At 38.4% G+C, this 26,369-nt stretch overlaps 1 protein-coding gene across 6 annotated transcripts in view; it reads left to right on the top strand.

The window, feature by feature from the left end:
- RERE (arginine-glutamic acid dipeptide repeats) overlaps window positions 1-26,369 on the top strand; it is a 257,136-nt gene that overhangs the window by 155,688 nt on the left and 75,079 nt on the right. For 5 of the 6 annotated variants that reach the window (XM_052791717.1, XM_052791716.1, XM_052791713.1 and 2 more), the window contains 3 exons: window positions 2,796-2,920; window positions 3,804-3,903; window positions 20,876-20,974. In XM_052791717.1, coding sequence (XP_052647677.1) covers window positions 2,796-2,920; window positions 3,804-3,903; window positions 20,876-20,974 — 324 coding nt within the window. The remainder of the gene's footprint in view (window positions 1-2,795; window positions 2,921-3,803; window positions 3,904-20,875; window positions 20,975-26,369) is intronic. The other variant, XM_052791718.1, reaches the window with a different exon arrangement.

The raw sequence follows: 26,369 nt of genomic DNA, 5'->3' as shown, positions 1-26,369 counted from the left end.
AAAAATGAAATTAGTGTTTATACTTGGAGCAGTTTTGGCAGCTGTTAGGGATTAGACCTCTTTCTAAATACCCTCCTGTGTTGCCATGTGCCAACATCACCAACGCACTCTCCCCCTGCCATTCAAGAGGTTAGCTGGTCCTCGCCTTTATCTGCATAATTTTCATACAAAGCACTTTAAATTCTTTTTGTCTAGGAGGCACGGTAATTCTGGACAATTATTGAAGTATCCTCTTTGTCCATAGTCTACAGAAGTCGTGTTATAATTATAGTATCTAACTTGTGTTTCCCAGGAAGTTTTTATGCAGGCTTTCTTCTCACTTTCTCTGATGCTGTAGAGAGGATAAGTTTCAATTTTAAAGACAGGGAGACGTCAGTTGTATTGTTTGTTTGACTGTGAGAAGCAGTAAGAACTGTAAGTTCTTAAGACCAGTGCCTTAAGTCATTTTGATTGTTAAAATAGAAATTGAGAAAGCATGCTGAATGCGTTTAAACACTGGGAAGCAGAATAAGGTTAAGACTCTAGATGTTAGTTTGTTCCTGGTATGTTAGTTCTAATTTGAGGGAAATCCTTCGTAAGCATTGAAAATAATTTGTTCTTAAAGAGCATTAACATAAACTGAGTCTGGTTTACAAGGCGAGATATATCATGAGGAACTGAGTGCTCTCCTTTACCTGTGGGATTGACTTTGTAGTGTCCAAGTGCTGGATTTCTTGCATCCAAGTGATGAATATTTATTCAGACTCTCTTAAAAATCTTGTTTAATAACTAGCGAAAGTAAACATTTACGGAACCTATGTAACGTTCTTAAGGATGTTTTGCATTTAGAGGAAAAAAGTCCTTGGCAATTAAACCTGTAGTATTCTTTTCACTAGTCATAATAAAAGTACTGTAAATGATACCTTCAAAACAACTTTCATCTCAAATTGTCATTTAATATTTTGGCAGGTATTAGTCACCTGTGCTATAAGGTATAATTACCAGATACATTTATGGATGGAAAAACAAGTAGGAAGATGGTCTGCTGATTTAGAATACTGTTAATTTTTGCTTGCTTAATGTTTTAAACTTCCATTGTTCTTTCACTCATTTGCTGAGCATCTATGTTTCTGACAAATGTCATCGCTAGGAGGATATACTTGCATCCTGTTAATTAGTATAAGGTATAATCTTAAGATATACGAATGGTTGATTGTACGCCGCAGTAGGAAGTCAGATTGAAGATGATATTTGCCACTTTCCGTTCTGTAGTCTGATTCATTCTGTGGAAAGTATAAAAATAGTCTCCTCTACACATTGAGCTTTGTTAACTCAGGGTATGGATACACTTTCCTCCACCCACCTTATTGAGAATAAGGTATATGTAGCAGAATCCAGAAACAACCCTGGGATCCCAGTGGTGGTTTCTGATGAGTATCTGTTGCCTTCATTTTCCTTAAATTGTGTGTGTGTTACAGATGCTAGCGGACTGTTGGGTTTTTTTCGATACTTAGCGCACAGATACCTCAAACTACTGCTTGTATCATAATAGGAAGTAGGGACAAAAGTGAAGATAAATGTTTTGTAGAATTGCAGTTCTCAAAATTCACATGCATAGGAGGAAGAGAGTGGGTCTCTACTAAATGCTCTGTGAAAACGCTTGCCTAACAAATTAATGACCAGAGGTGTTCAAGAGGAAATTCCTCTTAGGAGTAACTCCAGTAATTAAGCATGTTCCTAGGGTACATAAGGATGAACATTAATTTGTGAAAGCACCCAGGTTGCTAGAATGCATAGCTCTCATAGAAATCTCATCTTGGTATAATGCTTGCTTATCATTTTCCAGAAGAGAAGTTCAGTGACATACCAATTTTCCCAGGCAAGAAGTAAAAATAAAGTACAGATTAAAGAGCAGAACATGAAAGACATCTGAACCTGTGACTCATAATTACTGGTTATGTATAAATGTTGCCTCTCAAATATGTTTAGTGTTGTAAGTATAGGAGGTAATTATAGGGCTTAAAAGCTGTTTCTGAAGAGGCTCTCGGCTATCTCATCCCATAGCAGTAGATGACTAAAGATGCTAATTGGGTCTCTAGATACAGTGTAATACTTATTTAGTGGCAGAGTTCATTTCACTGAGCTATCTCACTTTCAGGAAATTTCTTTGTTTCTCTTCAGAGTTTTAATAATTTACTGAAGACTTAATTTTAAACTTAGTGTCAAAGGTGTAGGGTTTTTTACTGATTTAAAATGGTACACATACGGTAGCCACATTCTTGCCTTCTTTCATGTTAGTATGTTATAGAAGCATGTTTTAGCCTGGCAAGCAGGAGTTGTAACAGCATCCTTTTGACAAATGAAAACTTAACTGTCTCTTTGAGGGTAAATTGTCCAACAACGTTTGACTCCTATACAACAGAGAACTTACATATGCAGTACAAAATGGTTTCCCTTCAAGCTGTAATATTTGTGCAGCCATGCTTGCACTTGGTCTGGGTACAGAAGGGCTTCACTGATGGTGGACTGAGAGGTGGTGTTAACCCTGCATAATTGTCAGAAAATGAACTGCCCTTCGAAAAGAAGGAATGCTGGATAGAGTGAATAGATGGGGGCTTGGTGAACCATTTGCCTCAAACTTCTGGATCCTGGATCAAAGAGCTTCACCACCTGTTGTTTGAATATCTTCCATCTATGAGATCGTAATATTCCAGAGAATTTACAAACTTTGTTATTAATAAACACTTGTGCATCCTCCTAACATTTTAACAACTGTAATGTCTGTATGAACTCTTCATTTTTTTTTTTTTCCACAGGCTAAGCTTCCTGATCTGCAGCCATTTCCTTCCCCAGATGGTGACACAGTGACACAGCATGAAGAACTTGTGTGGATGCCAGGAGTCAATGATTGTGACTTGCTTATGTACCTTAGGGCAGCAAGGTAATTTCAGCCAAGATGCTACCAATGTCTTTAGAATGCTGTAGTGGAAATGTGGAGTGCCACGTATGCACAGTTGGCTACGGTCACTCCTTTTTATTCTGATTTGGTGTAGCATGCGTGTCAACCGGATAACCTGAAATGTTTAGTTCGAGACAAGAATGCTCTGATTTGATGTTGGGCCAACACAGAATCTTTCCATTGGCTGTGGCTTTTGGATTTAAAATGCAAAGCCGGCAGTGTGTGCTACCATGATAGAGAGAGCGTTGGATGTGTACCATGTAACAAGGGAAGTAACTGCTCTGAGTGGAATAGCCATGATAGCACAGGATTTCATCAGAGACTAAATGTTTTTTGAATGAGCTCCAGTTTGCATTTCAGTTTCATACAGATCTCTGGTATGCCTGGTAGATTAATCAGATGCACTGGTGGGCCTCATAATAATTCAGAGTGTGAGTAAATCACTTGTAGTTTGCAAGAATTCAGAGATGTGGGGAATCTGCATTTTAAGTTAGTTTTCTAACCTGATGAAACTAAGATTACAACAGGTTTGCTGTCTCTGGTGAGACTCTGTCCTCACGTATGGAGGTGATATCTTCCATAATCCTGATCGGGCTTTGGTACTACTGCAGTGCAGATTTTTTAAATTGATGAAATCCAATTAGATTGGATTTAAATTTTGAATTAATTATTCTATATGCTGAGGAGACTCGGGTTTGCATAACAAATAGCAGTGATTGTGGTGCCTTATTTTACTTGTTTCCACAGTATCGCAAGGCCCTGAAATTTGTAATTTGAGGTATAAATATACTATTTGTGTATTGCATGATGTGTGCCTCAAACAGTAGCTGAAGAACTTAAACTTTTTTCCCCTCAAACTATAAAGGAGCATGGCAGCTTTTGCAGGCATGTGTGATGGAGGATCCACAGAAGATGGTTGTGTTGCAGCTTCCCGTGATGACACTACACTTAACGCACTCAATACAGTAAGTATATAGAACTACTGTAGGGAAGAACATTTATTTCTGGACTACTTAAAGCATATAGTGCATAAAATATTTAGCAGGTAAAATAGAATTTGGGATCACAATATGAGTATGGTACTAGCCTAGGATATCATAACTTCCTTTCAAACACCAACTAGTTTTCAAAAATGTAACCTACAAAACTTCACTGATAAACTTTTAGGTGCTGCCTTTAAGATGACAGCTGGTGAATGTTCTGTATGGGAAGCTGCTTAGGTCAAGTACACCAGCTGGAATTGTTACTTATTCAGCTGCCACCTGATGTGGCTATTGGTCCTTTTATTCAGTCCAGCTAGCTTCTAGCTGTAGGAAAACAATAGTTATTTCCTAGAAGGAAAATTCATTCATAACGCCATGAGATGTATAGTGTCATGTATGTGGTAATGACTGTCTGGAATTTGTCCCACTCACGATCCAGTCTTTGTTATCATTTATATTTGGATGCATGTATGTCCAGTCGCCTCTTGCATAAACATAATGTGTGTAAATAAAGCATTACTGAGTAGTTATATAGATGAGTGTTGAGATGCTCGCACAGTTTCAGTGCAGCCACAACAATTAACTGTTTCGGGGACAGTGGGAGGCACTAACATCAGTAAATCATGATACGTGAAATGTTTTTTTTTATAAGATCAAGCTGAAAAAACTTGTCTGTTGTACCATATGTTTTGGTAACTTAGTGAAATCTATAGTTGTTTGTTTCCCCAGTGCCCTATCTGTGGCTTTTGGAGAACTGTGGTGGTAGTGACTCTAAGCTGACCTTTGTGTGTCTTCATTGTTTCCTTCCTGAAATATAATAAAAGGAATTATGTGTAACTGGTCATGTGTTATTCTGAAGAAACACATAGACAGATCTGCTGACTCTACCGATAAACAATTTTCATTCTTCCTCTTTTTATGTCACCTTTTATCCATAAAATGTATCTTGGATATCTGAACAGTTGAGTTCTGTCCTGTCATTTTCATGGTTATTGGCTACGTTCTCATCACAAGCGCTTGTGAAAGCTGTGGAAAGGATAGGATGTACTCTTTGCTGAATGAGTTTCTAGCTAAATCTGTAAGATGTTTTAGGGGCAATCGCAACAGAAATGTACAGACCCCATGGACAGCTGGTAGGACTGGAAGCTGGGAGCAACCTCAGTTCAGCATGGTTTTTGTGAAACTGCCAAGGGAGGATGCAGTGTGTAGCTTCAGATTTAATTTTTAAAGATCTCTTTTCCTAAAAGTAGTTTTAAGCATATTCTGCCTCAGTGTCCAGCACTGTAACTATCTACAGTGACTCATACGTTCTTTGTTCACAACGCTTGAGGCTCAAGTAATTTGTTTTCATTGAGTAGAAATAAAACTAGTGATACCAACAAAAAACAACTTAGTATGTTGTACTCCTGCAAGTTGGCTAATGTTAAGTATCACCTAATGACAACAATATTATGTCTGCCTCTGCTTGCTATATTTTAATTATTTACAGTTGCATGATTTTTAACCATTTATTTATAAAATTCTTAAAAGCTTGTAGATGGGTGTGATACACATCAGAAACTGAGTGATAATCACTGCAACATAGAACAGATGATCTGTTTGTTTAGAGGCCATATACCAAGTGTGGTGGTGTTTGGTTGTTTTATTAGTGAGTGGAACTGACTATCAAATTAATCACATTAAATATGCTTAACTGGTTCTTTACTGTCAGTAAAGTATCTCATTACATGAAGCTTTTAAATACTTCAGAATGTTTAAAAAGAAGCTCAATCTGTATAAATTGTGGAAATGGTTTGTAACTGGTCAAGTCCATGATAAGGTATGTGTGACTTGATGTCTACACTGAAGTTAAAATGCCTGTGTTCTTAACATGAAAAATGTTCCTTATGTAACATTAGCTTACCAAAACCACTTACGTTGTTTTTTTTTATTTCTGCTTCTATTTGATTATGTGTGTTTCGTAGAGTGCATCAATTTTTGTCCTGTTTCCTGCAACAGACAGGAGTAAAATAGGATTAAGATCTAAAATGTGCCCCAGTAATACTTACTAAATGAACAGCAACAGAACTCTCGTTCTTATTCTGCAAAATTGTTTAAATATAGTCCATACACTCACATGTGTTAACCAGCTGAAATCTAAGATCAAATTCTGTACTCAAATTAAACGCTTCCTTGTTCTCACTTTTGCATCTGCAAAGTCAAGTGTTATTTCTCAGTGCTTCACAGTGCACTTCAGAACTGAGGTGAATATATAAATCTTAGTCCTTTGGTTGCTTTCCTAAAGACAGCCATTGTGTTAAAGATTTTTATACTGTTTGATAAGAATTGCAGTTAAGTCTGTATTGCACATTGACTTCAGTTTCTTACTTGTTTTACATTTTATTTCCTTCCTTTCTCTTGGGACGGGTGCCGTCTGATTCTGGTGGCTTACCACTCCAGAGTTTTCTACATTGTTCTCTAAGATCCTTCTTAGAGACTCAAATCTGTTAAGGCCAATAATTATCAAAGGGCTTTTGAAATTGGAATTTCTTTCCCCTTGTCATCTACAATAAGACTAATGCAGAAAATTCATTTACCTTCACTGCTTTGCTATCTACTTTAATTACCCCCTTTAATCACTTGGCGCTCTAAGGAGCCTGTAGTTGCACTTGTAGACTTCTTGCTTCTGAGACTTAGATTAGTCCCAAAATACTGTGTTTCTGTTCTTCAGATGCTTTTCTCTCTGTATTTCTAGTGCACATCTATTTTAGAAAATCACTGCTGATTCATTTTCTGAATGGGGGAGGGTTTCACACTTCTGAAATAAAAGCACTATGCAAACTCTGAATTTATCCTCTTAAGAATCTTGTTTGTCTGTGTGTGATATTTTTGACTGCTGTTGTTGTGACTTCCTCTTCCCCTCAATATGACATCGTAATGTATAGCAGTAAGACTGACCCTGTGGTGTTCTGGTAATCATCTCGTTAACTTCAGCTTTGCTGAAGTTTCTCTTTTGTAGGTATTGTGGTGCAGGTCCTCTGTTCTTCTCTAGGCTAGTTTTCAACGCTCTATTGACACGGTATAGTTCCCATTAAATAGTCTGCCTGAGCATGGGCTGTTGTACTTCCAAGAAAATACAATCTGCGAGTTTTGACCATAGTGACTCTTTAAAGGTCCTTAGGCTTCTGTGATGTTTGATTTATTCATGCTTCAAAAATCTACTCTGTGTACTAATACTGTTCACTGCAATTTTTAGAAACCAGTGACGATACTTTCCTTGTTCACTTTGAATTTTTCTAGAAAAGTGTTTTGTTATGAATAATAGTTCTGTCAGGTGGGATATCTTAAGAAACTTTGACTTACTTCTGAGAGCCTACTTTTTTGACTAACTTAAAACAGTTTAGATAGGTAATTTGTTGTCCTGACAAAATGGTGCCCTTACTATCTTTGTTTCCCATCTATTTAAATCATATCAGATTTATCTGATAAATTATTTGTGAGAGTCTTACCCTGCACTAAGTTGTGTTTTTGTTTAGAAATTATCATATGCAACCCAGAAGATTAATGTAAAAAAAAATGATACGGTATGATTTCTTATTATGGAAATCCAATAAACTTCAGAGCAGCACTTCATACAAATCAGTCTTGACAAGCTCCTTTTGCTAGTGTTTTATTTATGTAATAACAGATGCTGTAGCCCCCAGAATGATTTATTGTTAATTATACCAGATAGAAATGAAGATCACGGAAAGCACAATGCAACATATATATCAGCTCATTGAAATGATTATTCACTTAATGTGCCAGGTAAATTTCAACTCCTGTTCCTTTGTTTGGCTATTGGGATTTGGGCCACATTTGTCATTGTAACCCTTAGGAAGGAAATAAAGTTTTCATTTGGAGTTCGTTGCCCTCCTGATGAGTGCTGGCTGTCATACTGAGAAGTATGGAGGAGGACATATTAGTTCCTGAAATTCTTTCACCGTGATATTTTTAGATGAGAGGGTCTTTTTTGTTACACCACCATAGAACAGTTAGCTGAATTTGGCTGACTTTCTAAAGCTAGCTGGTTTTTGTGCTTTGTTTAAATATTCATGAACAAAGGTCGTTTGCATTAGACATTAAAATATTAGTCATGTAAAACGAAAACATGAATATTCAGTACATTTTTATTTTTCCAGTTTCATAATTGAACCATAATCCATGAAGCCATTTTTATTCGTGAAATGGTAAATGATAGAAATGTTTTAATTTTTTTATAGCTACCCAGTTCCTCCTATCTTGTGATCTAGAGGACCACATTGCTTTGAGGCAAAACTCTTTCTTATAAGTGGAATGGAAATGCTAATGTGAGTTACTCCCAAACCTTGTTTTGGGTCACTGTGGATAACATTATTGCATTCTGAGAGCCAGCATGGTTGATGTGAAAGTTTGATAATTAATACTCAGTAGTAATGCGCTTTGCCTTTTTAGCACTTTTGGGCTTTGAGTGTGGATATGCATCACTTTTTAATAATTAGAATACCATCAAAAAGCCCCTCAAAACACTACATTTACAAGATACCTGTGGAGAGCCTTAGGAAGAAGATAATGCAGGAGAGCCAGGACTGTCCTGGTTTCAGCTGGGATAGAGTTAATTTTCTTCCTAGTAGCTGGTATAGAGCTATGTTTTGGGTTCAGTATGAGAAGAATGTTGTTAACACGCTGATGTTTTCAGTTGTTGCTCAGTAGTGTTTAGACGTTCAGCTTTTCATGCCCAGCCAGCAAGAAGGCTGGAGGGGCACATGAAGTTGGGAGGGGACACAGCCAGGGCAGCTGACCCAAACTGGCCAAAGGGATATTCCATACCATGTGGTGTCATGCCCAGTATATAAACTGGGGGGAGTTGGCCTTGGGGGGATTGCAGCTCGGGAACGAACCGGGCATTGGTTGGTGAGTGGTGAGCAATTGCATTGTGCATTGCTTGTTTCGTATATTCCAATTCTTTTATCATTATTATTGTCACTTCATTATTATTATTATCATTATTATTTTCTTCCTTTCTGTTCTATTAAACTGTTCTTATCTCAACCCACAAGTTTTACTTTTTTCCCCCAATTCTCTCCCCCATCCCACTGGGAGTGGGGGAAGTGACTGAACGGCTGCGTGATGCTTAGTTGCTGGCTGGGGTTAAACCACAACAAGGACTTAATCAGCCAGTTGTGGGTTGGGGTTTTTTGGTTTGGTGGAGGGTTTTTGTGGGGTTTGGTTTTTTTGTTTGGTGGGTTTTTGTTTTGTTTTGTTTGTTTTGGTTTGGTTTTGTTTTTTTTTTGTCCCAAGCTAATTGAGATTTGGAAATGAATCGAAAAACCTTAGAATTCATTTCCTTTCCATGTCAGGCTAGTTTGATTAACCACCTTATTTTGTTTAGCGTTCTTTATTTGCAAGTGCAAGCATCTGACACACTGTTTTATTCTCTTCTGTAGAAGGAAGAAAAGTCTTGTGGAAGTGTTTGTAAAAAATGGCCAGTTGTGGGGCCAGTTTGTTTTACTTGTGGATAAATTTCTTCTGTAACACATGCAATTGGTGGGTAGCCTGGGCCATCTGTAATATTTATGTGGAGCATGGGGAGAAGGAGTTCCAGTTTTCAAATGAAAATGAAGACAACCCTGCACTTAAGTTCTGTGGCAGGATCAAATTCAAGCATGTTCAGACAAGCAATTGAAACTGTGTTTTTATTTGTTTCTTTGTGTGTCCTTGTTCTCCTGAGTTCTTGTAGAGACTCCAATTTTGGCATTACATTTAGCAAAACTCTTCTTAGGCATAGAAAATTCAATACTTGAGTGTTCCTTCGCTGTGCAACCGAGAACTTCTCAGAGGTATGATCCTAGCGCTTGTTACAGAGAACATCCTTCTTGTCCACGTCATATTTTAATGCTAACATACAGTGTCAAACATTTAAGCACATTACTGAACTGTGTCTTGCAGTGTGAGACAACTCAGGTTTTCTCCATGCAGTTCAGTACTGCCGTACGAAAAAAGTTACAGAAAGTAGTTTAAATGTTCTTAAAAGCAGAAATGACATTGAGTTTTGCCTTTATTAGCTCTCAGATCAGGAAGCATTAAACATCAGATTAACAAAGAATACCAGAAAACTTAAAGACATCATCTTAAGAGCCGAGTTTTTAAATTATACTTCAGCCCTGGGAAGGCTCATTTCAATGGCATATGGATCACTGGAGTAATTTTTATCTGGCTCCATAGGAATTGAAAGGAGTTTTTGCCTTCAAAGGTAATAGGTTGACCCCTTCTCTTAATATCCAGAGCCATGTAAATCACTTCTGCAGTTTAAATTCAGAAGTGGTAACTGTACTGTGAGTCTAATTTTCTCCAGGTTAATTTACAGTAATACATCAGTAGCAGTCCCTTTTTGTTGCATATGTTAGAAATGCTGTAAACTCTTACATGATAGAGAGCTTATAGGCAAGTCAGTTAAAGGTCAATAATTTTGAAACCTGGTTTTGTACATGTGAAAAAATAACATGCAAACTTAGCGAGCAGTTAAGTTTCCAGCTCCATTGTGCGGGGTTTTTTTGAGATGGAAAACAAATTTTTACGTGTACTTGTATCACGGTGGTAGTTCTTCTAAACGTGATACTCAGAAGCACCTTATGGAAGCTTGTTACATAGCTTGCTGCACACACACAATAGCCAAAGTTTTATTAGTATGTCTCCATATGAATAAGTGTTCTTGTTTTCACAGGTGTTTTCCTTAGTGTTTTTCTTCCTTTTCTTATCCAACCCTCACAACATCGTCTACTGTGAGAATTGTATAGGAGGATTTTAGCATGATTGTTGTAGACTTATTAAGGATCTGTGAATGTATCTTGTAAATATAGAGAAGTGTTTTGTGGCTTTTTGACAGTGTTCTGGTTGTGAAAACTTTGTGACCTCCGAAGTGATACTTCTGTGGTTTTGTTTATTTTTCAAAACAAAGCACATACCACTTCTGGGATACTCTAACACCATTTCACACATGCAGTGTGTAGGACAACTACTGAATAGTTGAATCAGCACAACTGAGGAGGTAGGAACATCTCAAATCATTCTTCTAGTGAGAAGATTTGTGGTGGCTTGCCCTTACTTAAAACTTAAGAATGTCCTTCTCAAAGTTAATGGGCCAGGAGAAAGACCTTTTTCTTTTAAAACCCCACATTTCTGGTAGGCTGGTGATAATTGCAGCTGTATTGGATGCCTTCACACTCTGAATGTGCTTTCATTCATAACACAAGAAATAGAGCGAAGTGAAACAGTGAGCTAGTATCACCTACTGTGAGCCTTAGCATCGTGTTTGTTTTAGGTGGAAGCCTATGTCTGTTTCTACACCTAGCTGGTTGTGGCACAAGCAAAAACTCTGCATTCATCTCTATTGCTTAGAGTTGTTCACTTTCTCTAAAGAAAGGAGAGCTGTTGCCTCTGTATTGTTAAAGTGTGAGAGTTACTGGTGTCCCAGAATACTGTATTAGGAAGCATTGCAGAAGCTGATTGAGGCTGAGCTGTATGTAGGGAGGAGGAGGAGCAAGGGGTTCATTCCCCTGTCATCATCTCGCTTTGTACCATCGGGGTAATGTTAGAACTTCACCGAAGTCATGGCTTCATCTTCACCAGAAGAGCAGGCAAAAGCTTTTGAGGACATTAGTAAGTCATTGTATCTAGAATGTAGGTATGCAAAGGCTGAAAGAATTGATTTTAAAATGTCTTAATGTGATGAGGGCCTATTACAAGATTTGTAGCTGACAAGCCCTGCAGATTAGAACTATCAAAAGAAGTGTTTAATACTACAACAGTGATTTCGAAGAGCAGAAATGGTTGACAAATAGGTTTGGAAAAAAATATGCTCAGGAATTTCATCCTGCTCTGTGGTGGAAAGCTGATGCCCTAGATCTGACAATCCAGGGAAAGATGATAATGTGGTGAATATTGAGCATAAACATAGTTGCTGCTGCTGGCAGGTACTGTGGACTAAGAGTTGGGGTAAATCTTGGTGTAGTTTCTTCCCCTCCCTTCCTCCTATTTCTTTGCCTCTGTCCTCCAGAGCTCTGATTAGTATCAGATCTGTTTTAAGATCCTTTTGTGCTCCATACTAATACAAAGCCAGAAACTCATGACCCCTCTTATACTTTGCTGCTTTTGACCTATGCCTGCTATTCAGAGTTTCTACAGCTCTTTTCTCAGAGAATCCAGGTCGAGAAGGAGTTAAATTACTACTTTGCTCTCATTTTAAAAAGTTCCAGACTAATAATTCCGTTCTTAGTGTCCTGCCTTACCCATTGTTCTGATTTAAGAGTAAGTGTGAGCATCAGGTATATAAAAACAGCAGACCCTAGAAAAGAAACTGGAAATGGTAGTGTGCAAACTCAGTGTGTAAGAATGAATCTCAGAGGTTTTGGTCATTTTGACGTGCGTGTTATTTTTGCTGGGGAAATGAGAGTGCCAGCAACTCTATCCTCATATGGTAAGAGAATACCACCACCTTAAGCTTGCATACTACTACGTGGAAGAAAGACAAACCAATTGTATGCTAATATTGTATAAATCTCTCTTTACTAATAGCATTGTTCTGACTTCTCATAACACACTATTACATGGGAACATGTCATTATGAGTGACGAACATGACAGTGTAATATCAGTTTAAGGAAATTCAGTTCTAAGTAAGATGTCACCCAGACAAATTACTCCCTGTTTTAACTTGCCCTTAGACCAGATTTTCTTGTTCATTAACTACAGACAAGGTTGAAAGCATAAAAAAATTATTTAAATATATGTTAGCATTTTTTATTATTACTAGTTTTCCTTTTGGATGAGTCTTAATTAACAGCTACTCTCATGGTTCAAATGAGGTAGCATAGCACTTCAGGGGCCATCACTCTCTGCCTGGGCATGTTGGAAAATGAAGCCACTTCTAGTGCATAAGACAGTTTTGCCACTTTGAATTTTCATTCATCCTTATTCTTGCTCTTAGGGGAAAAGCTTCAGCACTTTATTTGTAAGATGAGTCAGGAAATCTTTCTAGAGAAACTGTTGAAACGGGCAGATAAAAAGGCCTAAAAATGACTGCCATGGTTACTTGTAAAATTTTGGGGGGAATATGTAAAATATTTTTTTTTTAAGTTTTTTTTAAATGCTGTTGCAAGTTTAGCAGGTATTCAGCAAGTTCTTGCCCTGGATGCGTGTGGAGCACTAGCCATGCCTGTTGTGTTGACCCACAAAAAGAGCTGGCACAGTTAGCTCCCTCTACTGTTCTGTATTTTGCAACTGTATTTTGAGCTGTTCAGCAGAGCCCTGTCAGTACCAGTGTGTGAAAAGTGGATGTAACACAAGCATCTGGCTTTTTAATCTCCATCATTAGCATCTTAGATCACTTTGTAGCAATTAGAGTTATTTAGAAGCTTGAAATAGATTAGAACTGGGGGGAAGAGATGGAAGTTGCTTTTTTTTTTTTTTCCCCAAAGCAGTGGGGACTGATATCTGTATTTTCAAGCTGTCAGATACTATAAATCACATATTTAAAAAACCAGAACTAGTAGTAATTTTCTCTTTAAGTAGCTTACTGATTTCTGTTACCTTCTGGTTTTTGTTAGTTTCAAATTCTGTTGTAGGCCAAGCCGTGTCAACTAGTTACAAATCAAAACTTCCCAGTTAACTGTGACAGCATGTTGGCAAAACAAGATTGTTGGGCAGAGTCTTTTTGTTGGATAGTTTAGGTTCTTGACTGGTTCAAGGTTCCATTGTCCTTGGGCACCAGAGGGAGCTCAGCCAAGTAGTTTTGTTGTCTGAGAGGGCAGTATATTTTTTTTTTCTCTGATCCAGATTGCTTAGTGTGTTGCAGCAGGTGGGGAGGAGGTAGAATTTCAAAGAGGAGGGGGGAAGGAAATTCCCAGAATTAAAGGGCATTTGGGGCTAGTGTCTTGTTGGGTATCAGACATGGTTGATAAAAATCACATCTTGCCATTCTGGAGGATGAGCACTTTAAAGAATGCTGCAAATTTGGAAATAGATTTTGCTGTTTCACCTAATGAGATGTATTTGCGATGGAGCATATTCCATTTGATAGTAGGGCAAGATGTCTGTAGCTATAAAGAGTATCTGCATCAAGCTGAAATTTGTCAGCTCTGCTACTGAAAGAAGTGGCCTAAATTACATTTTGTATTAAATTAGGTGCTTGAATTAGAGTAATTACACTGAAAGACCTAGCTACTGAAGCCACATGGCAGTAATTCTTGTTCTGCTTTTCATTCTCCTTGTTGTCTTTTTCCTTCTCTCTCCTCTTTATTTTCTACCCTCTTAAACATGCTACAGTTTTACAGAGAGCTACTGGGTATCTTGACCATAGTCCCCTTCAGTGAGAGAAGCAAATCCCTCATTAATAATTACAATGCTCTTAAGCCTGCATAGATTAAGATAACTGGTGCTTAAATAGGGATGTTATGTAAATATCGACAGTGCAGTACCAGGCAAATACCTTCTTTTACAATTCCACTGAAGTATCTTACTTGGCAGCAGTGAAAAATTTCTTTTGACTCGTGTATTACCTGAGTCTCAAAATGCTCTTGCAATATTGGTAGTATTTACCTCATGTTTGGCGGGTCAGGCTTTATATCTTTGTGCCTGGACAAGTGATGCGATTTGTCCGTGACCAGTGATCATTCACTGGAAGAGCCACCACTTGAACCTGGAGAACTCCTGAATTCCAGTGCTGTCCTTTAAATGCTGGACGTGACTGCATCCCCACAAAAGTGTGTTCTGGCTGAGCAATCCCTGCTGCTTTTATTGGCTTTGGGTAGGTTTCAAAGTAGTTCAGTACTACTTTCTCCCTGTATAGTAGCAATTTTTCCTTAGAGAAAAAGACTCTGGAATCTAACAGTGTTCTTAATGGACTGCAATTATTTAATATTGTAGCATGAATGCAGCCTAACTCAGATGGGCTTTTCAACGGAGATCATAATGACTGTAATTGCAAAAGGATGCCTTGCTGAAGTCGAAGCTGCCAGATGCAATGCCATTCTGATCTAAAAAGGTCACAGTAGAAGGGACATTTAAATTAAGTTATAAATTACAATTGAAGAACAATATTTTGATGAGCAAGACCAGAGATGTCAGAGCTGCAAGATGTAATTCATGGGTTCATTACAGAACAGAGGTGCCTGACAGCTGAGCCATGCCAAAAGGAGAATTTATTTGCAACATCACGCAGACAGAAAATGGCAGCTCTTCTGAGAAGCTGTAGTAGAAACTTGAAACCTTGTGGTAATGTGCAGACTTTATGGTAATAAGGCTTGCCTGTGATCTAGCATTGTTTAATGACTGTTGTAATATAAATGAGGTTTTTGGACACGTGTGCATTCAGAATTCTTCTTTAATCTAAAATCCTGTCCAGTGATGCAGAAGTTGCTGTATTTTCTTTTTTAAAGTATAAGGACGTTTGTGTTGATTCCTTTTGTTGCAGTTGTATACATGCATAATGTTACAGCGGTTCAAAATTTAGATGGCAGAGTTAATGGTAAAAATGGTGATTCTCTAGATGACAGGATAGTAATCTAGTGTTTATAGCAATACCTTGAAAAGTTCAACCAGAAGTTAATGAAACCATAGACAGCCATCATTAGCTATTATTTATATGTTTGAGTTGCTTGCCAATAAAGTGCTTATATATATATTAAATGACCGAAAGTAATAAGCGGAGAATGAGCCAGATTGAAACACTTAAATTTAAGTCTGGCACTTATAAAAAAAAAATATTTTTCCTTTTTGCTGCATTATCCTATTCTGGGCCATTATAAAAGATTTTTTTTTCTGCTTGCTGAAAGTAACATTTTTCAGGAGACTCTAAACCTGTATCAGGTCTCTTGTTTTCACATCTGTGTCTTCTCTGTTATATGACTCTTCTTTCATGTCTGTGCTTATGGGTTTTGTGATTGTTATTAATCTAATTACTTGGTCAGAAGTTAATGCTCTTATTTTCTGTTGCTGATTCGGGACAGTTCTGATGGCCTGTAAACTCTTTTATTTTTCAGTAACCAGAGCAGTTGCCCGTTAGACCAGTCCATTCTTTCTGGGCTTGTCTGATTATTTTTTTTTTTTTTGCAGATTGAACTGCTTGGGCAATAGGCCTGCCAGGGAAAAACACTTGTTGTCCTTGAGGCAAAATAAAGATGCCCTCCAAGTTACAAAGAGGCTTTGGCGTTACTGCATGTTTTGGGAGGGAGCAAAGAGGGAAGAGAAACAGAAGCACTATTCTCTTCAACGCTGTCAAATTTCCTAAATGAAAAACCTTTTAGGTAGTGGCATGCACAGAAAAAAGCATTTGCAAGGTGAGCTGACAAAACAAACAGTCCTTTTTTCTTTAAGATGGATCTGTTCCCAGTGCTGGAGTGCAAACAAGGAGAGAAATCAATGTGTACCCAGTAGAAAAGACAACATCTTATTTTCATGCCTTTAAGTAGGTATTGCATACCACAGGAGTCTTAAAAAAACAAGTTAAAAAAAGTTTCAAGTCGGTAGTGTTGTTTGTGTATTGGCATTGAGCACTGGCACTGCAAGTCTAGCTTTCTACTCTTATCACTTGTCTTGTGGCTTGCATAAGATGGACCGAGATCATTGTTTCACTTGCATGGAGGTGCAGTCATGGAAGCTGACACTGATGTAGTCAACAGAGGCAGATTTACAAGCCATTGTTCTGTTGTACATTAGGAAATTTCACCTGGGGAGACAGGTTTGAAAGCAATGGTTTCTACTAAGTGATCTCGGGTAATACATCTCCCTGACTTAGAGCAGTGTGAGCTGCTATTGATGGCTCTGATGTGTTAATGCATCTCTTCGCAGTAGCTTGCAGAGATAAGATAGCTGAAGAAGGGGGGTGAGGAGGAAACTTTTTTTTGGAAGTTGAAGCATTGTTTTCTATGGTGTCCTGCTTTTGGCTGGGATAGAGTTAATTGTCTTCCTTGTAGCTGGTATAGTGCTATGTTTTGGGTTCTGTATGAGAAGAATGTTGTTAACACGCTGATGTTTTCAGTTGTTGCTAAGTGGTGTTTATGCTAAGTCAAGGATTTTTCAGCTTCTCATGCCCAGCCAGCAAGAAGGCTGGAGGGGCACAAGAAGCTGGGAGGGAACACAGCCAGGGCAGCTGACCCAAACTGGCCAAAGGAATATTCCATACCATGTGGTGTCATGCCCAGTATATAAACTGGGGGGAGTTGGCCTTGGGGGGATTGCAGCGCGGGAACGAACCGGGCGTTGGTTGGTGAGTGGTGAGCAATTGCATTGTGCATCGCTTGTTTTGTATCTTCCAATCCTTTTATTATTATTGTCATTTTATTATTGTTGTTATTAGCTTCTTCCTTTCTGTTCTATTAAACTGTTCTTACTTTAACCCATGAGTTTTACTTTTTTCCTTCCAATTTTCTCCCCCATCCCACTGGGGGTGGGGGAGTGAGTGGCTGCGTGGTGCTTCATTGCTGGCTGGGGTTAAACCACGACATATGGTTACTCTGCAAAGGTACACATAATGATTGCACAGAGTATCTGTAACTTCCCTGTAGGTGTCATATAGAAAGCTGAAAATGAATAGAAAACTACTCTGGCTTAGCTTTCTTTCTTGTTGCCATTATATTAGCCGAGTGCTTGTTTTACTGCAGTAACACCCTGTATGCTATTGTTATTTTAGTTGTTGGTAAGGAAAGAAAAAATGCTCACGCTGCCATTTAAGGGAACATTACTGTTTGTTCTAAAAACACATTGCAGGTAATGATTGGAGGTCTTTGCCCGGTAGTGACCTTTTATTTTTAGAAGTACTTTATTTTCTTTAAAAGTCCCTCAAGTATAAATAAATTTTGAATGCCCCAATAACTTGGTGGAGGTAGAAGAGCACCTTCATCAGTGCAAGATCTGTTCTTACTGATGACACAAGATTTGAGCCAATTGGTGTGACGTGTAACCCATAATGTACTAATTTCTTGTTTAACACAGCTGATAACATGTTCATCCCTGTCAGCAGGAGGTATGCAGTATGACTTTTGAGTGGCCTAATTTTCTAGAGGGCTATGCACTTCTGCTTTTATAGCTAACCTGGTCCTCTGCGTTTTTGGACCTCAGACCACGTGTTTGAGGTGTTCAGTAACAATTGTTGATCAAATTGTTTTCTGGAAACTCAGTTCTTCAGGTGTTACAAATGAGGCTCAAAATTATATGGAAATGAAATTTCATCAGCAAATGGAATAAATTAGCTCTGATTTTTAATACCTTGAGGTTCACTTGCAGGGATTTTACTGAAGAAAACAAAGTAATTTCCAGTGCGCTTTGTACTGCAAATGGATTGGCTTTGTAGACTGTCACAATCTGTTCTGTGGCATTCATGACCAGAAAACTGAGATGCTAATAAAATAGTTGGAAAGATGGCATGGCTTGATATGTGGTATCCAAAATCCACCATTTCATAAAGTGCCCCAGTATGATAGCCCACAGTGTCTCGTGTGCAAATGGGCACTTGTTGTTCTCTGAAATTCCCTGTCCATTTATGGTATCATTTTTTTGGAACAAGTCAACCCAGTTTTATAAAAAAGCAGCGTACTTACAGATGCACAAGCTATTCAAAACCTGAGTTGGCAAAAGCCAGGAAGTGAAAGTGAAGACTGCTTTGTACCAGGTCTTACAGATGTGCTCTCTTTTCACAGCTGCGTGAGTCCTGTACAGAGCGCAGAGCTTTGCTTTCCATTTCCCAGCTTTTGGCAAGTTCTGCTGCAGCTGTTGAAGACTCGTTGAATATTCTGCCCTGTCATTCACAGAAGTACCATGACTCTGGAGCCATGCTGGCTTTCTTACAGCGGGCTTGTCCCATCTGAAACCTAGGTTCAACAGTGCTGCAGCTTTAAACAAGCATATTATATATGTGCATATAATACACACACACACACACACACACACATGCACTCATGTCTGCATTTTGCTGTAAAAGTCTTCACAGCAATCTAAGTTGCCATTTGACTTTCTTCCTTCTGTAAGTTGTATGGTGGCTTTCAAAAGTCAGTGCACAAACATTTCATAGGGAGATTATTTAGTGGGAGAACTGTACAAAGCTGGCTTTCAGTGGAAACTAATTTTTATTATAGTCTCACTAAAAAAACTTTCTGTAGGGCCAGTGATTTTTTTTTTCCTTCACTTCTATTTTGATTCAGATGTCTGCCTTTATTTCTTAGTAGAAATCACTTAGATCTGCTTAACAGAAGTAAATTTGAGTAATTTACTTATAGCTTTTAAAAGTCTCTCAGTCATGCTGGTGGATGCAGTATGAATGCAGGGCATTCTTGTGCACCAAAGAGCTTACAGTCTGAGTTAAGACAAGACCAGACAAAAGAAGCAACATAAGGAAAAAACAGTATTGTTAGGAGGTGGCCTGAGGGTAGAAGGGGTCTGACCATCATCAAAAGTACATAATTGGTACTTAGGAATTGGTTGAGAGATGTCAATAGCTAAAGTGAGCAGCAGTGAGAAAGTAATCTTGCTGTTTTTATTTGAGGCAGAATGCTGTTCTAAAATTTGAGCCTTTTGACATAAGAAAAACAAGCCATTTTTTCCTCTTGTAATCACGTTTTGTTGTAACTTTATATTAATAGTGACAAAGTAGTTAATATCTTGTGGCTGTTGAGTAATTGTATCTTGATCCCTGTTCAGTTCATCAGTCTTGGGAAAAGTTCAAGAGTTACAGTACTTGTTGAAATGTTTTCTGAGACTGATTAAGCACTGCTCTAGCAGCATGGATGCTTCTAGAGAGTGGGATGCAGATGGCTTAGGATAAATGCTGGGTGGGAAGGAAAAGCAGGAGATAATCAGTGTACGGGATCACGTTTTGATTGTTCCTGTTGCAGAGAAACTTTTGAGGGTCTGTAAAATTCTGTGATGTTAAATCGATAACTTTGAAGCTTTGGTTTGCTTAGCACGTTTAGAAAAACTGCCTCTTGTCTGTGTAGGGAAGTTTGTATGCAAATCGTTCTCCCTTTTGGGTGCAGAAAGATAATTCGATTTTTGTCATGCCAGCAATATTGCTTTTTCTTTGAGATCATTTTTAGAAGACATAGAGCAGGCTCCTGACTAGTCCTTCGGTTCTTAAAATCCCACTGTACTTTGAAGATAGGACAGGCTATAAATCTACAGTGTGCTAAATGTTTTCTATCAAGAGGTAAGAGCCAGATATTCTCATGGGTTCAGTGTTGAATGTTTTTTTTCAGTGTAGTTGTTTTTTCTACCTCACCCTGATTTAAATGTCTACTGTCTACTTCAGACAGCTTTTGATCATATAGATACTGAATTTGTGGTAGAAAATAAGGTACACTGTAGGCTGTGACCAGCTGAAACAGTCATGTCAACTTAAACATCCCTCATTGCTTTTATGTACTCCTGTAGCTATCTGTTGAGGTTTTGTTTCTCTTCCATACTTGTTTTCCAACAGCATGGTGATCCTTGCAGTGCAATAAAAATAAAGATAATTTTCTGGATGGGTAAACTTGACATCCCGTGACTTGCAATCCCTCCTGTATGTTAGCTTTTCCAGTTGGTTTTACTAATCTGAACAAAATACCCTGCATAAAATACGACTCCTTTTGAAAAATATTTTGTTGGAGCATTTTAAAATTTTCCCTGGAATTTCTAATGTAAAAAGTATTTTTTTAAAGTTAACCAAAAAAACTTCAGTGCTTTATGGGCTCAAACATTATCTGGGAGAAGTTTAGGAAGGAAGGGGAAAATATGCTTGTTTTTAATGCTGTTTCTTCTACTAATAAAACCCCAATTACCATTCAGGTTGTTTAAATTTCACTTCATATATCAACAGTAAAAGTAATTAGGCATAGAACATTTCATGTGGCCCCCTTTAGTGGTTTTTCTCCAATATCAGATCACTGCTAATTCCATTGAATGATCTATTTGTCTTCTTTATTTTTTAGCTACATGAAAGTAACTATGATGCTGGAAAAGCCCTGCAGCGCTTGGTGAAGAAACCTGTGCCAAAACTGATTGAGAAGTGTTGGACTGAAGATGAAGTGGTAGGGAAATGAATTATTCCCTTGAGCCTTATAGTTCATGTTGCTTCTCTTGCTTTTTTCTTTCTTTTTTTTTTTTTTAAGAGGTTATCTTTATGGGGAAGAGGAGGGGCAAATTATTTGCCACACAGGATAAATTTTTGCACGATTCTGAGTTCGATATACCGAACTTCATTAGACTGGGGGAAATACCTTTCTAATAGAATAAGAGACGAGAAGATCAAGTGACTGTTTTTGAGAGGATGCTATAGGGTAAATGAACAGCTGCAAAACTTCTGGACTCTAAATTTCACTTTCATTTTCACTTCCAGGAAGGCTGGCAGCATTCCTTAATTGGAGTAGGACAAGATGTAAAAGACATACAAAGTATTGTCCCTGTTTTTTTCTGCTGGTATTAGAGGAGCCTTACAGTGTCAGCTCAGGTTGGCTAATGGGAGGTTGGATATCAGTGTTTCTCCTAAACAGAGTTTGAGATTAGGTCCCTTCTTCCCCTCATATGGAATATTAGAAAGTGTTTACTGGCAGAGTTCTTGATGGATGAATCTTTGACAAAGAGCAGACCAAAAATAGATTATCTGAATGCTGGCATTTAGCCATGCCATCCACATTTAAAGTATGTAGAAATTGTCAGGCTCCAAAACTGTGCTGAAAACAGTGCCTCCATCTTATATATACCTCCCAAAGTAATGTATGGCCATGATGAATTTGGGGCATGCAGTAAAGACACAGTGCAGTATTTTGTCCTCACAGTTACGGACCTGGAATCGCTGCGGGATTTGGGCTCGTACACTGCAAGTCTCATCAACTTACACAACTTAGTAGTAGTCACTGTGCTGGTTCTTCCATATGGCTGCTGTTTCAGTATGTGCTGGTAGTTAGTCTGTCTAGGTTTGGGGCTGTAGTGCAGGCAGTTAAGGAACATGTAAAGGTGTCCTTCTTTCCTTCAGGTAGAGGTTGAGGTTTTTGGTGTATATGGCTTTGGATTGAAATGTTACTGTTGTTATTAGCCTACCAAAAGATACTGCTCTGCAGTCTGCTTAGTGGAAAAAAATAATTTTGACCCAAGAAAGACACCTCTTCATAAAAGCTGTAGTTGAGAGAGAGGGTGTGCTGCTGGGAAAGCACCACACTCAAATGGACCACATTTGTTTATTTCTGGGTATTTTTCCAGAATCTGGGGGAGATGATACCTGTGTGAGGATTAGTGAAGCAAAGGTGCTTCTCGTGGTTCATTCTGCAGCTTAATTGCTGCAATTGTGAGGTTTCTGCTGGCTTAATTTTTATACACATGATATAATGCAACTGTGCTTATTAAACAGTTTTCTGTAGGGTTGTAAACTGCAATAAATCATGTGAAGTTGGGAGCACGTTATAGATTCTTAATTTGCTGACACCTTTTAAACAAACAGATTCTTAGATACTGCATTCAACACAAGATGCATTTTCTGGTAGCATTTGGAATCCAAATGCCTGTTGCATTACAACCCTTTGTTTGTCAGACCTTGCAGCTTAAGCTAGCACACAAGTACTTGACTGGGTTTTAAAAAAAAAAACAACCAAAAAAAAAAAAACCCAAAAACCAAAAAAACAAACGCAACTCGTGCATCTTCAGTATGCAGGAGAAATGCTGAACAAGTTCACTTGGATTACATCCGAAAAATATTTTGCATTTTCATGCTCATGTTAATTATGCTTAACAGAATAGATTTATGTGAAATGTAACATGTAAGAAGACAGTACCTCTTTAGCAAGCTGACTAGGCATGTCTGGTTTTGTGAAAATGGAAAAATGTTATATTTCCTAGCTCAATAATTAGGCTGCAGTGTGCACTAAAATAGGAAACCAGATGACTGGAAGTTAGTTATGATAAAATATTTATCACAGAAGAACTTCAGACTCGCTTACGGTTTTTACCTTTCACTGTTGGAAAAGCTGCTTCTCTCTTATGTACCATATTGGAATAAACAGGGATAGAAATTCAACTTGTCACGTATACTTACCAGGTATATAAATGAAAAGAATCTAATATGGTGCAAGACAGCATTGCTCATGTAAAAGTGACAAGAGAGAAGTTTGGGTGTTGGATTTTTTTTTTTTCCTTTGAATGAATGAGTTTTTAAGCTAGTTAATTGGTAAAGTAATTGAAGAAGTAAAAAAAAATGTTGCGGTCTTGTTAAGCTACTAATAAAGTTGGCATTGGTGCTATGAAATAGAACTGATAAGTAATGGGTGAAACTTTTATGGTCTCTTAGCATTTTTTTAATTAATCAGACAATGGCTGGAGAGACTTTTTTTTTAAGCTCTAGTTTCTCTGAAAGTCTTTCAGGGAGTTATTCCAATGAATTATGTGTGCTTGCTCTCTCCTTATGTAAACCTTTTTGCAAGAGCTAGATTAGGGGTGGGACAGGCCATATAAACCTGTATTAAAGTAGGCTTATTCTGAAATCCAACAAAGAACCTTTGTGGTAAGGAGACTGCCTGAAGTTGTAGAGTGAAAGAGGATCATGTGCTAACACTGGCAGCAAAGCGTAGGAGAAGATGAGTAAAAGCCTAGAACACAGTTTCCTGATAAATTTTAGTTATCTTGTCATAAAAGGGAGTTTTGTTTAGGGAACTGACTGTCTGAACAAATACTTCAAGTGTGCTGTCCTGTGTTTAGTAAGTTTGTATTCATGTTGTTTTAACCTCTGTTTTCTCTGCATACATTCTTTCCCACATTCATGGTTAAATAGTACAGGGCCAACACCTCTTTTTTTTCCTGTGTAGACTTTTTTTTTCTCTCTCCTTGTTTTTTTCCATGAGCTGCGCTGTTTTGAATGCCATAGCTGCTGCAGCTCAGGGTTTTTTGATGAGCGCTCCATGTTAAATGATAGAGAATAGACCCTTATGAATAGAAAAAGCAAAGTATATTGCAAAGTGAAACATAACTCCAGAAGTGCAAACTCTGAGTACAGAATAATGATCACTGACTCTATAAATCATTGTCAGTCTCAGCTCATTTTATCATATTTGTTCTTGTTCTGTTCCATCCAAGTTTCCAGAAACGTTTGGCAGCCCTCCAGCCTCAGCAGAGCCAAAGATCAAACTGTGCTCTTATTTATAGACAGCTAAGCTCCACCTGCACAACTTCATAGCATGTTTGTCCCTGGCAGTTTGTAGAAAACTCCAGATTAAAGCAGTTGTACTGCACTTCTGAGTATTTCTGAGACTTGCAAGGGAAGTTTCCTTATTGTTGGCTCTGTGAAACGGACGAAAACTCTTTCTGCATGATACATAGGGTGCTAAAGCTGCATAGGAACTCCACAACGAAGTATTTTTCAGAAAACGCTGACTTATCAAACTCAAAGTCTGGCCAAAACAATTAAATTTTGGTGAGAACCTTACGAAGTGTGTCCTACCCCCTCCATCTCATGATGGCAAGTGATGAGCCCGAGGAAGCCTCTGTAATGTGGCTGGCTGATAATCCAGGAGACACACTTCGAAGGGAAGTGGAAGACCCAGGTCCAAACCATGTCCCTATTTGTGCCAGACTTAGAATTAATCTCTTCTTGTGGCCTGGCAAATGCCTACTTACTTAATTTTTACAACGTGGATAAATAAGCAGATATCACACCAGGTACGAAGCTTTGGTTAGTTAATCTCCTTAACTGAGAAAGGTTCTGTGGCATGGGACTGATTGAAATAATGTAAATCATGGCTTTTGTTGTCTCAGTTTTTCCATTCCTGCCTTTCTTGTCCTATAATCGTATTCTGCTGCCTGCCATGCCTCTGGACCCCAAAAAAGTCACACTCCCCCTTTTGTTATTCTTAAGTTGATTTTCTGCCAGGTTCTTAAGGTGAGCATCGGGAAGGTTCTATTGCAGGGGAGATGTAAGGTTGTGTGGCTGGGTGGAGAACAGAGAGCAGAGCGCAAGGAGCATTGTGGCAATGTCGAGTAATTGGGCGGGTGGCAAAAGCAACTGAAGTAGAAGTGTAGTCACATTGATGCAGGGAAAGAACTGACTTAGTACAAAACTAATTCTTAAAACTTTACACTTCCCTAAGTCAGAAATCCTCTGTAAGTTGGCTGGCCTATTATTTGCACAAGTATTTTGACCGAGTCCATTTCCACTGTGCCAGATGATTAATGTGGTTGATTTTGTTGTGCACGTGATAGCAATGCCATGTCCAGCACAGGTCTCTGTGGTATTCAGTAGTATTTGTGATATAACACTGTGTGAATAACTCAAATTTATTGAAAATTTATATATTTATGAAGCTTTTAACTTTTTCTGTGGACTATCTGTTGCCCAAAGCTAAAGCCTTTCTTGTTAATTAAAACAGCTTTGTTGCCTGTGACCAAACTGTCGAGTAAGAGCTGCTTTGCTGTGATCAGAACTGATTAAAATAAGGAATGGAACTTCTGTTACTTTCGCTACTGATGATGTGGTTACAGAGGTTTAGATCAAATTAAACAGGATAAAATTTGCCAGTGATTGAATTAAATGGAAGGCTCTGTAAATAGGAAGATGGAGGTTTGTTTTCTCCCTTGTGTTTCTAAACCTATGGCTATTTTCAAACCTGTTTTAATCCAGTATGTAAATTCAGAGGCATACTGTGAAAACCAGTCTTCCACACTGCTTTATAAAAGCAGCTAAAGAAACTTCTTTACTGATGCATCTACATGCAGCTCTAACAGCAGCTGTTTCCTGTTTATAAAGGCTTATGCCGCACCTGACAACATCAATTTCCAGCAATGATTTGGTGCGGGGTGGGGGTTGGTTTCTCTTGTAGTGCTCATGAATTTACTTCTGTGGACAAGTCTGCTGAGCGGTCGTCATATATAACGCTGTATTTAAGCACTTCCTAAGCATGCATCCTATAGACCAACCTTCAGCAGCATCACCTGGTGGAATCTTGTTAGTGTTAGGCTGCAGTTTCAAATAGAAGGCAGTGCAGTTCAGAGTAGATGCATTATTTGGGAAGAAGCCATGGAGCAAGCCCTCTGTTTTGATACAGCTGGTGGCAGTGCCCTCTTACAAGTTTCATACCATTGAATGCCATGTCTGACATGTGGGCATGATGCTCACTGCTAGAGCAAGGTCAGTGTAGCTGGGAAAGTGGGACTGACTTAGCCATTGGGCCTGTGTTCCATGGGATATCTTTTGCTAATGTGAGATTATAGAGTAACCACTTTTCTCCTTTCATTTTCTTCAGCCATCTTTCTTAGTCTCCCTAAGACCTGGTGGCACCCAGTCTCTAGAACACTGGTTTTGTCATTCTTTGTGCAACAGTAGGTTGTAGTACAGGCAAGATGCAGTTAGTATTTGTCTTACTTTCAGTGCACTAAGAAAACAAAGATGCTTCACTCAAACTCGGCAAGGAATTGTCAGAGTGAAAGAGAAGCGAGCTCTACTCT

This window comes from Harpia harpyja, chromosome 7 (assembly GCF_026419915.1).
Source record: "Harpia harpyja isolate bHarHar1 chromosome 7, bHarHar1 primary haplotype, whole genome shotgun sequence".
Taxonomy (NCBI): domain Eukaryota; kingdom Metazoa; phylum Chordata; class Aves; order Accipitriformes; family Accipitridae; genus Harpia; species Harpia harpyja.
Note: the sequence above shows the minus strand (reverse complement) of the source record. Positions and strands in the feature narration are given on the sequence as shown.